Genomic DNA, 13,221 nt, shown 5'->3' with positions numbered 1-13,221 from the left:
CTCTTCCCTTTAGTATAAATAGGGAGTCCTTCAATGGTGAAAGGGATGTACTAATAACATTTTCTACAAAGACCCAGATTCCTGAATTTGGCATCAAAGGGTCCCCTGCATTAGCCAGGGTCTTCCTTGTTTGTTTTATGTGTAGGCATACAGGGGTCTAAAAGGGGTCCACCGGAAACTGCATCATCACACATAAATAAGCAAGGAGAGAGAGAGAGAGAGAGAGAGAGAGAGAGAGCTTCACACGTAAACAATAAGCTAGTTAGGAGAGAGGATGTGGAGAAGTCATCTAATTCATGTTAAACTAAAAGATTAGAGATTAAAATAAGAAAATAATGGTAGTCTAACTTTTACCAAACATGATAAAGCTATTCATTCTAACATCGCCCCTCGCCCCGCCGCCGGAGAAAGAGACAGGTGGGAGACGTCACCCACTGCCTCAGCGCATCCATGTCCTTAAAAAGTCCAATGCCACTGGATAATGCTGAGAGAGAGAGAGAGAGAGAGAGAGAGAGAGAGAGAGAGAGAGAGAGATGGAAAATCACAGCGAGCAGCAATTCGATGTTATTGTCGTCGGCGCCGGTATCATGGGCAGCTGCGCGGCCTACCAGCTCGCCAAACGTGGCCAGAAGACCCTCCTTATCGAGCAATTCGACTTCTTGCACCACCGCGGCTCCTCCCACGGGGAATCCCGCACCTTGCGAGCCGCCTACTCAAAAGACTACTATCCAAGCATGGTTCTTGAATCCATCCGTCTATGGGAAGAAGCTGAATCAGAGATCAGATACAAGGTCTACACCAAGACCCCACATTTAAACATGGCCTCCTCGGACAATCCTTCCCTCCAGTCAGTCATCGCGAGCTGCCGATCGAATTCGATACCCCACCAAATCCTCAATCGCCAACAAGTCGCTGATCAGTTCAAAGGTATGTTCAACCTGCCTGATGATTGGATTGGATTAGTGACTGAGATTGGAGGCGTGATCAGACCCACCAAGGCCATGTCCATGTTCCAGACACTAGCCATTAGATGTGGGGCTGTCCTGAGGGATAACATGGAGGTGAAAGAGATTAAGAGAGATGAGGAAAAGGGTGGAATATGGGTATCTGCAGGTGGGACCCACCGGTTCTGGGCTAGGAAGTGTGTGGTGACCGTTGGTGCTTGGATGGGGAAGTTAGTTAAAATGGTTACTGGGATGGAACTGCCCATCCAACCGTTGCATATAACAATATGTTACTGGAGAATCAAGGAGGAGTCCACCGAGCCTGACTTCTCGCCGGAAAGTAATTTTCCGACGTTCTCAAGCTACGGAGAGCCGCACATATATGGGACGCCGTCGGTGGAGTTCCCGGGATTGATCAAGATCACCGTTGATGGTGGTTATCCGTGTGATCCAGACCGTAGGACGTGGGCCGCAGCGACTGGATCAGATGGGAATGCGGTGGCAGCGTGGATTGATCAGGTGTTCGGTGGCCGTGTGGAATCGGCTGGTGGGCCTGTGGTGACTCAGCCGTGCATGTACTCGATGACTCCAGACCATGATTACATTATCGACTTCTTGGGGGGTGAGTTTGGGAAGGATGTGGTGGTGGCTGGAGGATTTTCAGGCCATGGGTTTAAGATGGGCCCAGTGGTGGGGAGGATCTTGGCTGATCTTGTGATCAACGGTGAGGCAGACGGTGTGGATTTGAGTCACTTCATGTTGGGAAGGTTTGAGGCCCACCTTAAGGGGGATGTGAAAGAGAACTGAGGACCAATGTCTCATGAACATCCATAGGGTCTGATTTTGTCTTTTCTTCTTTTTTTCTTTTTTCTTTTTTTTTAAATATGGCACGTGTGGGAAGCCTGCATGGCTCAGTACCTGTGGAGGAACTGATCATGGTTTGCACGTGTGAGGATACGATCTTTGTCATGTTAGGATATCAAATAAAGGTCAGTTAGATGTAGGGTTTTGTTTTGATTTTTCAGAAATGGATTGTTTTGGCCTCTCTCACTTACAGCACTCACCATCCAGCATGACAGCATATGCATGTGATCATCCAAGGCACTTATCAGGTGGGCCACCTGAGTAGATGATGATTGGATGTGAAATCAGGTCCGTATACTCAAGTGAGCTCATGAGTCCAAAATAACTGAACAGGTGAAGAAACAGACCGACGGTCCACATTCAATACAAATTTGTGGCGCACTAGATGAACGGACAGTCCTAGTTTTCATTCAAATGCAAGCGGCTTGACTGATGAACGGCTTGGATCTCGCACCTGTGTCATATTGGCACTTCCTATGTTTGAGTGCTAGAAAGTGCAATCTGGTAAGAGGGCATGCAGTGGGTTTTTCCTGTCCGGTTTTGGATTCTCTCCATCCAAACAGGGTTAGTATTATCCATTGATCTAGAGGACCATGCCTAATATTTACCATTTGGAGATCCTAGTCATCCAACCTTTGGCCTTTTGTGATGTATCTTAACCATCAATTTGCAGGCCACCAATCGATGGATTGGCCCTGTCCCATCAGGAAAATCTTCATGGCTTATGTACAGAGCTTGGGCCCATCATACCAAAGCCTTTTAAGAACAACAAGCATGGTGATTGGATAATCCTAGACATCTGATTCATGTAATTTTTTGTCCAGCCAATGCATATCACCGTCCATTTTCTTGCTCTATTGTTTCCAATCAGACGGTGTACTAATCCTCTTGCCCTCGTCCATTAGATCTCCACCAATGAACTAGTTAGGATCACAGTTTCAGTGTAAATTTTGGAATAATACTCCCATCTACTGTGGGTCCCACCATTTACACGGTTCAGATTTAAGGTTCTTGCCACATGCACGGTTGGGTGTCCCACTGTACCGTATCAAAAACCCCACCACCTCAATCATCAAACAAAAAATGCATGATTGATATTGATAAAAGAAAGAGATCTGCTCCAATCCTCTCAAAGCACTATTAAATTATAGCGCTCCCCTATCTGCATCGGGTAACTTGGACAGTCCAACAGCTCTGATCTAAACATATCATTAAGTCTATAACACATTTTAATGGCTACCATGCAAAAAATGAAGCTGATTGGATGATCAGATGGTTAAGATCATTGGATTGGTGTGATATGTGCATGGTATCCTGTGAAATGTGCATCAGAAGGTAATGGGCAGTCCAGATCAGTTTATAATGCTCTGGGAGCACTGTAGCATCTCTGCAAAAGAAGAAAAAACCCAAAATAAGTTCTTTGCCAACCAATTTACTCAAATACTTCCCAAAACATTTCTCAATCCTCTTCAAACACATCAACATTCCCCCCACTATAGTATTCAATCCATCCTCATTACAAAAGCCTCCCAAGCCTTAAAAATGAAGAAAAAAAAGAAAAAAGGAAAAAAAAAAAGAAAAAAGAAAAGAAAAAAGAAAAGAAAAGCACAAAGCTATACAACGAAGTTGAAAGCAAACCAGCTTCGAACTGGACCCACGACCCACCATGATCGTCATCATCGACCCAAGAAACAAATCTGCAAATCGCGTACCTAAACAAAACCAGCCCTGCCTACACCGGTATGACATCAATCTTTGAAGTGTCCTCACATCTCAGAACAATTCCCTCGAGGCTCGCCGGGAGAATGCAGTTTGCCCATTGGCACCCTGTAGAAAGAGGCTCGGGAGGCGGGACGATCATGAGCACATTATCATTCCTTTGGACCACTCCCATGACGCTGACAGTGCTCCCTTCTTTGATGTACCTACAGCAACAGAAAGGCTGTTTAGAAGAAATTTTACTAATCGAATTTCAAGGAAATGTCAGATGGTCATCTCATTTTAAATAAACATGGGGCTCAACAGAACCGGATAAATTGGCAGAAAAACAATCTGTTTCATGAATCCCCCATATATATATATATATATATATATATATATATATATATATATATATATATATATAAGCTGATGCACAGAAATGCAAAACAAGACTGAAATGACCATGAGAGTTGCACATGGACGACTACATCTCGTAAAATGATATTGGCATCTTAAAAGTTGTAGTGTGTTGAAAGCAACACTCAATGGAATTGAATTGCAATTCAACTGATTCATTGCAGTGGAAATGATTGAAATAGAAATATTAGAAATTATCAAAGTGGGTGTTGTGCCATTTATTCATAATGATAAACAAAACCCCCTAATTGCAATTTTGCTCGCTTCAAGTACTGACTTGTAACAGCAGAGGTTGCAATTTTGAGCCATTCAAAAAAAGAGTTGCAATTTGGGGAGTAACCCCCCACATGATGAATGGAGTGTGCCTTGCTCCCATTTACTCTTCATTGAATTTGATTGCAACAATTCAATCCTATTAAACATCCAAGGAGAAAAGCTAAAGCGAGGGGAGTGCTGAAGGAGATGCCAAAGTATCAGGCGTGTGAGATCTGGGCCATGTCCCTTGTGGGGCTCAACATGAACATGCTCTGTCCCAAAATCCGGGGCGGTCCACTCAACAGGCGAACCACACATGTACATAAAGATAGATTATTTGCTGACCATTTGTTATTTTTTTTAAGATGTCCATTTTCCTCGTAATGTGTGGCTCATCTGATGAAGTGGATTGGACCCGATTTATGAATAATGCAATGCTCATGGCCACCCCAACTAATTATCTGTCCTGATCCCGTGCATGTTTGCCATGTCTCTTCGATCTCTCCCCACACAAATCACAACTAGCATTTCCCACATCCAAACACAGCCTTAGCATTCGAATGAGTCAGGGAGATTTTCCCCATTCCGCTCAATGCTAATAACCAATTAGATGATGCTTGATGATCTCATATAGATAATGAAAGAGAAACGCTCTTTAAGGAGTTTCAGTTACCCTTCTTTCAAGCGCATCACACGATCATCACTTGAAAGGTTCCTCTCTCCCAACCACCTGACGAATTCCGGAGACAATTCTCTGTTCTTCTGATTGATGTCGACAACAATAGACTCGTCGACGTACGGAGTCACCCTTGCACCATAGCCAGTTTTAACTAATGCTCTCAAACCGGACTGAAAATCAGAGATGTAAAAGTCGACAACATGCCTCTGCCACCACACAAATTCAGTAGTAGATGTTAGTGTAAGCCATATGGAATGCACGCCTATTCAACAACTAACACAAGAAGCTTCCTGCGAAGAAAGCACAAGAGATCATGACTTCACCATTTAGCGGAAAAAAGAAAGAAAGAAAGAAAACAGCACAGGTGAGTATAGTACTCATCACCATTCACTGACTTCCCGAAATTTGTTGAGTTCCAACTGGGCAAAAATAACTTTAATGAAAATTAATTTCATCTACCTCTAGAGATCTGAGACCCCAGGTAAAACGGCGGTGTGTAGCATTAGCAGCCTTTGAATCCCATCCCCTATACTCATATAAACCTGTAGATGTATACACACATCTAGAGACCTTTTGAAAGGATGACTCAAGGGGCACATTTCCACATGTAACTACCTGCAAAGAACCAAATGCCATCACAATTTGAAGGGAAAAAAAAAACAATAATAGTCTTAAGAATAACAATGAGAAGTGTTAAACACTTAGTGAAGTGCATATAAGCTGGTATTTAAAAGATCTGATAAAAATAGGCACATTTGAACTGGGAAATAAACAGCATAATCATTGTGCAGACAACCAAAAGAAAAATCATATAGTAACAGCAATTTAGGGCATGTTTGGATTGGCAGAATCCAAGAAATATATTTGGAAGGGAAAACATTATATTTGAGGGAAAAAAGGGATAAGGAAATTCGTGGAAATGAATCTTAAAAAGATTGTTTGTTTAGTTTCCATCATATTCGAGGGAGTCCGGATCCTCTGTTTGCCAAAAGCATGACTTTTCTGCTTTCCTGTATCGTCATTGGTCCATGCCAGTCAGCAATGACGGTGTGTAATGATACCGTCCAATTAGATTGCAACAACCACGATTTTCCTGCTTGACATAAACAGAGGATCCGCATTCTATTCAAGGAAATGTGGGATGGTCAATGGTCAAAAAGGCAAATTTTGCTTCTCAAAAAGTGTGGAAATGAGGATAATCAAGCTTTTTGGGAGGAAAAGAGGACTTTTTATTTTTTACTTTCCTTTTTTTTGGAGGAAAACCATTTTCTACAAGTTACTCATCACAGAGCCCTGTCCAGCTATTTGGGTTCGCCCTGTAAATCATGTTTGGCCAATTATACCCATCTAAGTCCCTATCCTCATAAATGAACAAGCCTTCATATCCCTTCTCACCACCTCGATCCCAAGTCCTCTTGGTTTTTCCCCTCATCTTATTTCAAGCAGCTCTTTGGGTTCGCCTTATAAATCATTTTTGGCCAATTACACCCATCCAAGTCCCTATCCTCATAAATGAACAAGCCTTCATATCCCTTCTCATCACCTCGATCCCAAGTCCTTTTGGTTTTTCCTCTCATCTTCTAAGTTTTTTAACGATAAACAAATATCCCTCCTTACCTGAGCCATCTCTGGTCTTTGTTGCTCATGACCAACCAGCTCGATGCATTAGTCATTTTATCTCTTATTTAGGCTGCTACTCTCAGGCTGCTTGAAATAACCTCATTCTTAAATTTACCCTTCCCAGTCTTCTCACACATCCTCTCCATGCTTTGAATAACAGAGTGAAGATAACGGGATAAATCCTTTAAGGAATCTCTTGGCCATCAATTTTAAGTAAATCCTTGCCTCTATAACCTTTCCTACTAATGTTGCATTTGAAATATTGTGTCTTGGTTCTGCTAATTTTTAAGCCCTAGACTTAACTTAACCTTCCACTGACCATTTTAGCAGTTGCACCCCCACTAGTCCCATCATTGTATCGATTCTTATTATATATAAATTATTATTATTGTTATTATAAGAAATATTAAAATTTTATATTCCTTTTCAAATTCTTTTCTTTTTTAATTAAAAATGCACAATATTAAATTTGAAATAATTATAATTAACTTCAACCAAGATCACGTCTTGTGCGAACAACATACACCAGGGGACCTCATCCAATTTAGAAGTGACAGCCCCTACTAAACCAACATAGCCACATCCAGCAAGAACCAATACTTGGGGAATGGGCTTCCACAATCAGCATAGCTACATCTATTTTACATAATAAAACATTGATGTGATTACCATCACTTCCCAATATATATATATATATATATATATATATATATTCATTACCATCCGTATATGTAATAGCTATGATCTTTTTTAACCTAATCCTAATCCCATGTATCCCTACCACTTACTAATATAGCATATCATTATCACCAGTTTGGTTAATAGTGTCTATAGTACTCATAATTGACAAATACTTCTTAGGTTCCCTTGAAGACATGTCAGCAGGTAACCTCCATTTATTTATTTATTTTGAGAATTTTCTGAGTCAATTTAATGAATCTGTGACTGAGTATACCAAATATATTACATCAACCATATTTTGTTCTCCTAGTTTTCCAACTAAGGTTTGTAATTCTGTATTGGCAGCGATCATTTAATGAGACAAAAAAGAAGAAGAAGAAGAAGAAGAAGAAGTTGTTTTAAGTGTAATTGTCATGAAAAGAAAGGATCATTTACTTGCAGTCTAACAGTGATTGCAATAGCATGCAATGGAAGCATCATGCATCTCCGCAATCGAAGTATAGTTGGATGCTTATGCAAGCACATTACCAAAATAACACTGAGAGTTAATTTATTTTTTATTTTTTAAGATCTATGATGCACAAACGAGGATGGACAAATAGATACCTTTTTTTTCTTCTTTTTTTTTTTCTTTTTTTTTGTTTGCAATTTCAGTTGAAAAGCAACCTAAGACCAGATGCACTGACAGATCTGGTTCCAGACAGAAATATGAATTGTGGTATAATAATTTAGCACACAAAACATGAGCTATTTGAACAATCAGAGCTATCAAGAAAGAGCTTTGTGCAGTACATTCTAGACGAAATGATCTCCCAGTATTTTGCAAAAAGCTACATACCCCGGAGACTTTGACATACTGCCCATCTTTAGCAGTCCTAAGCTCGGCATCCGGATAACGGCCAATAAAACCTGTGACAGCTCTCCGTCCCCAGCAAGTATTCCAAGTGAAAACTGCAGCCACAATCCCAAATAGAACCACAACAACAACAAGAAGAATGGCATTGTGGACAGCTCCGAGTATGAAACCACCTGCAATGAATCCCATTACAAAAAGCAGAATAGCCGACCACAATATTGGCTTCGGAAAGCTCCTCTTGAAGGAATAGTCATCCTCCTTGCTCAGATTAGTGACTGCTTGGTTGTGAACGATAGAAATGCTATGTAGCTTGGCAGACCCCATGGAGTCCAGTGGACCAGATACTTTCCGAGGGGCACCGGAAGAATTAAGTGGCCCAGAAGAAATAGGTCCAGATGTAATGAGACCCGTGGCAGGGAGCACTGGGGCGAGAGGGCCAGAATTTTGGCGAACAACTGGGGTGACCCCTCCAGATTGCGGACCAGATGACTTCTTAACAGAATCCCCATGTCTAAGGGGACCAGAATTGGACTTTTGTCTATTTGATCCTCCTGTCACCATTGAAGCAGATCCCGGCATCCCTGCAGATGAAAAAGAAGCAGAGGTGGAATAGCTAACCCGGGCTGCAGCATTAGGCATGATCGGTCCTGAATGCGAAGCAGCACCTCCAAATGATCCAGTCCTTGAGGGAGCATTACCTATAGGACCAGACTTCCTCGACTTTGAGCCATCTACAGGAATATCAAACATTTTTCCAAGTTCCCCAGATTTCTTGATATCTCCACCCGTATAGGGCATGGCAGTAGAGCTCATTGTAGGAAGCCTCTCCTTTTGCTGCTCAGGCCTCCCTGAAACATAGAGGCCATTGCTGAGCTGATGGGATGGGAATCTGGAACCCATGGATCCTTTGTTAACGGTCAGATGGAAAACTATGCACCCAACGCCACCAGTCCCTTCAGTGTTTCAAAACCAATACTCTAACTATGTCCAAAGAGCGCACCAGATTCAACTTAAGGATCCAAATCTACTGGCATCAACATGAAAGTGTAGACATCGCGAACAAACTGCAGCACCTTAAAGCAAAGCACATGAATCTGATTAGAAAACAGTTACCAAAAAGAAAACAACTGTCCACAAATGGCCACCCAACTTAACATACTAACCACATGGTACTCAAAATAGGGAAAGTGATAAGTAAATTCAAACAGGATTCAACCATTGGGTGGGCCTGACCATGTAAATGCTCTTATTTGACTCGAAACTTAGATCCAAAGACCCAATGGGTACCTGAACCCGATTGGATCAGGATCTAGATCTCATTCTGAAAGGACCAGGACCCAGCAAGACCCAAACTCAGGTAGCGCAGGTACAGGTACTGTAGCAACTGACCTGAACCTGACCCATTGACAACCGTGCTTGTCAGGCTGCAATGATCCACATTACAAACATATTGCATTCATGGACAGATGATTCAATCTTTTCCATGTCAAATCAGCTTACTATCTTCAGGCAACAGTTAACAAAAACATCCAAAATCTTTCTCAACCCGTACAGTAAGAAAGATTTATTCCCCAAAGCAAGAAAAACCTAACAAATTGCACAACTTCATGAACCCACAAGATACAAGAGACTAAAAAAGGAGCAAATACAGACTGGCTCAAACCACAATAAGAAAAAGGAAAACCGCCGCCATATAAAAAAGAAATAAGAAAAATCAGGGCAGACAAATTAAATCACAAAAACACAAACTCAGTTACAAAATGAATCTGCAAATTTAAAAAGAAAGACATCACCAACTTATTCTTCAACTTCCAGCATAACACATAAAATTTTTTTAAAAAAAATAATCAGAAAGATCATAGATCCTAAACGTGTGAATTTGCACAACCCAACCATCTCTGGCATCAGGTCCCAAATTATGAGGCAAAACAAAAAACCTTATCCAATTCTTCATTGCAAAAAGATGCAGAAACACAAAGTCCAACGTCTTATTAGAAATTACTAGAAACCCTGCCATTTCTGCCATTTGGAATCCAAAACTAAAACACAAATCACACATCATAAGAAAATATAAGTTGGGCAAAAAATCCCATATCACAAACCACATGATGAAACAACCCCGGTTCACATATAGTTGAAAAGCAACAAAAATAATATAGAAGAACCAAGTATTTTAGTGGAAATTTTCAGAAACCCTGGCTTCTCGCCATCAGGAATCTGGAAAGTAGAACCGAAATCCAAATTAAAAGATAAAAATACACATCCAAGTTCACATGCCAAACGAAAAAAGCAAAAAGATAAGCATACAAACCCCCACAAAAAAATACTAATAATAAACAAATAAAACATTCTATAGCTTATCCAAAGAAAGACCACCATTTCCAATGCCAAAGAGTCTGTAAACCAGAATAAATATCCCAACCACAAGATAAAGAAACCCAAAATCCCATTCCCATTGAAACAAAAGGAAGGGCAGAAATACAAAACCCTGCATTGCAGTGAGAGCAATAACCATACCAGAACCAATATCTGTAATCTGTATTTAAAAATAAAAAAAATCCAAAAACCACCAGATAAAACAAATTCCACTTTCTCAATTCCCTCAAAAGCAAACATCTGTAATCTGAAGATGAAAACTCAGATCCAAAATCACAAAACAAAATATATCAACATTCTCAAAACCCTACGAAATATCAGAATTCAAAACCCTATATTTTGAGTAAGAATCACAGAGACCAAACTGATTCCATCATCTAGATGATAGTAAACCAAAACAGACCCTAATCTTCAAAAAAAAATAAAAAATCCACATTCTCATTTCCTTGAAATCACGCAAAACCACAAATTTAAAACCCGGCATTTTAGTAAGACTTTGCAGACACCCAACCAATTTCAACATCTGAAACCGCAAACCAGAAACCAGATCCAAAAGCACATGTAAAACAAAACAGCATTCCTGTCTCCGTCTCAAACAAACAAAACTGAACAAAATCAACACCCTACATTTTAGTAAGAATTGGCAGAAACCCTACCATTTCCAATTCCAACATCATTAATCCACAAACCTGAACCAAGATCCAAAACAGCGACACAAAATAAACCCACATTCCCGTTTCTGTCTCAAACAAACAAAACTGATGAAAACCAACACCCTACATTTGACTACGATTGGCAGAAACCCTACCATTTCCGACATCTTAAAGCCATACACCGGAACCAAAATCCAAAATCACGACACAAAACAAACCCAGATTCCCGATTCCATCTCACCAAACAGAACTTAAGAAACTCAGAACCCCGCATTTTAGTAAGAATTGGCAAAAGCCTCACCATTTCCAACACCAGATCCGAAATCAAGAGGCAAAGCAAAACCAAATTCTCATTTCCATTTCAAACAAACAAAACCGCAGAATTTCAAAGGCATACATATTAATAAGAATTCACATAAACCCTACCATTTCTAACATCTGGAATCCAAAAACCACAATCCGGGATCCAAAAAATAATAATAATAACAGAACAAGAGACAGAGAAAACCCTGCATTGCAGTTAGAATTCACAAAAACCTCACCAAATCTACCATTCGGAATCCAAATATAAAAACAGAACCCAGATCCAGATCACGAGAAACAAACGAACCCAGATTCTTGTCTCCATAAAAAACAAGCAGAATTGGCGAGATACAAGACCCTGCATTCTAGCTAGAAACCACATAAACCCTACCTTTACTATCATCCGGCGTCCGGAAACCGGAACCCAGATCCAAAATCACGAGATAAAGCAAACCCAGATTCCCGTTTCCACTAAAAACGACGAAAATGGGAGACATCTAAAACCCTAAAAATCGAGATTCCTTGTCCAAAGGTGCAAAATTGGAAGAAAAAACAAAAAACACGGAAAGGAAAAGAGAAAATCAGAGAGATTTTCTATACCCTTCGAAGACAGGAGTGGTTGAATCGGGAGGTTTGGGTGGAGAGCAGATCAGACAGGTGTCCGTACGATTCTGCAATCGATCGCCGTCGCCATTTGCAGAGAGAGAGAGAGAGAGAGGGAGGAAGCTGCTGCTGCTGCTGCTGAGATTGCAAAAACCTGAGAGAGAGACAGAGAGTGAAAAACACCTTCCACCTGCCTCTCTTCATTTTTCTACTCCACCTCACTCCAAATGACCGAATTGCCCCTGGATCCAGTATTCCTCGGAACTATAGTACTTCGTGGTCCGCCAACTAGTGCTGCCCAATTTCCTGCCAGCCCATGTAGCCAAAAAAAAGATCTGTGGGGCCCACAGTAATTTCAATGTGACATCCACTCCGTCCATCAGCTTCCCACAATAATTTTTGCGCAGAATCCTTATAACAAGTTGAATCTAAAACTCAAATAGGACACACTAAAGGAAATAGTGGAAATGGAAATCAGAACAATTGAAACTTTCAAGGTGGAAGTATGTTTATATGCCATCAGAACCGTCCATTAGGTCGCCTCCATCGTAATTAAGTAAAATAAATAAATATCAGCCTGATTCAAAACTTTCATGGGCCACAAGAAGGTTTTGATAGCCAGCACTCAATCCCCTGGTTTCTTGTGGTGTGGCCCACTTGATTAAAACTGCCCGGTTTTTATAGCTCACGTCCCAACATTAGCTGGCACAAAGGTTAGGAGTGTATAAAACACATACGTCAGTGGGCTAGTAAAGCTTTTGGTGCATGGGCTCCAGCTGATCTACTTCACGAGCTTGGTTCCACCACGGATAGACCATGGTGGACCATTTCCTCTATGATAATGGTCGTGAGCATTCCAAAAATGGACTTGAATGCAAACCGTGGACATTATATAATTATCTAAAGATCAGATGGCTAGGATTATTTTAGATAAGTCATGCTTTCATGGCAGTAATAGTCGGATCTACATTTTTAACTGTTGAGATCATATATACTGAACGGTTTGGATCGTACTTGCTCACTGCCTGGCTAGGGGACTATGAAAACTTTTAGTGGTCCGCGGACTATAATATAGTTCCACGAATTTTGCTTCGCTGGGCATTGAGTAATTTGGTGGCGGTTACGGAAAGCACTATATATGAGGGGAAAAATTTTTATACTCTGACAGAGCGTGATTGATGATACATAGGCACTAAGAAATTACTCAAAATTCCATATGCAGTAGAATAATAATTCAAATTAAGCTTCATGGGTCCATTTTAGATGTAT

The 13,221-nt window shown here is 40.8% G+C and overlaps 2 protein-coding genes across 3 annotated transcripts; one reads left to right on the top strand and one right to left on the bottom strand.

The window, feature by feature from the left end:
- The first annotated feature begins 266 nt into the window (after positions 1-266).
- Positions 267-1,932, top strand: LOC131256100 (probable sarcosine oxidase). The gene has a single exon (XM_058257148.1). The coding sequence runs from the start codon at positions 534-536 to the stop codon at positions 1,749-1,751; it is 1,218 nt and encodes a 405-aa protein (XP_058113131.1). The 5' UTR covers positions 267-533; the 3' UTR covers positions 1,752-1,932.
- Positions 1,933-3,239: 1,307 nt separating this feature from the next.
- LOC131256660 (uncharacterized membrane protein At1g16860-like) lies at positions 3,240-12,129 on the bottom strand. Of its 2 annotated transcripts, none has more exons than XM_058257626.1 (5): positions 11,950-12,129; positions 8,000-9,090; positions 5,320-5,475; positions 4,855-5,066; positions 3,240-3,733 (listed from the first exon to the last, which is right to left on the bottom strand). In XM_058257626.1, exons 2-5 carry the CDS (start codon positions 8,915-8,917, stop codon positions 3,541-3,543), a joined length of 1,479 nt encoding a protein of 492 aa, XP_058113609.1. In that variant the 5' UTR covers positions 8,918-9,090; positions 11,950-12,129; the 3' UTR covers positions 3,240-3,540. The 2 variants fall into 2 exon arrangements, with proteins under 2 accessions (XP_058113609.1, XP_058113610.1); XM_058257627.1 differs by having other exon boundaries at positions 8,000-9,081.
- Between the last annotated feature and the right edge of the window lie 1,092 nt (positions 12,130-13,221).

The sequence above is a fragment of the Magnolia sinica genome, chromosome 9, assembly GCF_029962835.1.
Source record: "Magnolia sinica isolate HGM2019 chromosome 9, MsV1, whole genome shotgun sequence".
In the NCBI taxonomy this organism is placed as follows: Eukaryota; Viridiplantae; Streptophyta; class Magnoliopsida; order Magnoliales; family Magnoliaceae; genus Magnolia; species Magnolia sinica.
Note: the sequence above shows the minus strand (reverse complement) of the source record. Positions and strands in the feature narration are given on the sequence as shown.

Excerpts from the sequence above, each read along its gene's own strand:
- LOC131256100 (XM_058257148.1), top strand. The coding sequence starts at position 534 with ATGGAAAATCACAGCGAGCAGCAATTCGATGTTATTGTCGTCGGCGCC.
- LOC131256660 (XM_058257626.1), bottom strand. The coding sequence starts at position 8,917 with ATGGGTTCCAGATTCCCATCCCATCAGCTCAGCAATGGCCTCTATGTT. Across the intron at positions 5,476-7,999 it reads AGTATGTCAAAGTCTCCGGG|GTAGTTACATGTGGAAATGT; the intron begins GTATGTAGCTTT and ends GGTTCTTTGCAG. Across the intron at positions 3,734-4,854 it reads GTGATGCGCTTGAAAGAAGG|GTACATCAAAGAAGGGAGCA; the intron begins GTAACTGAAACT and ends CTGTTGCTGTAG.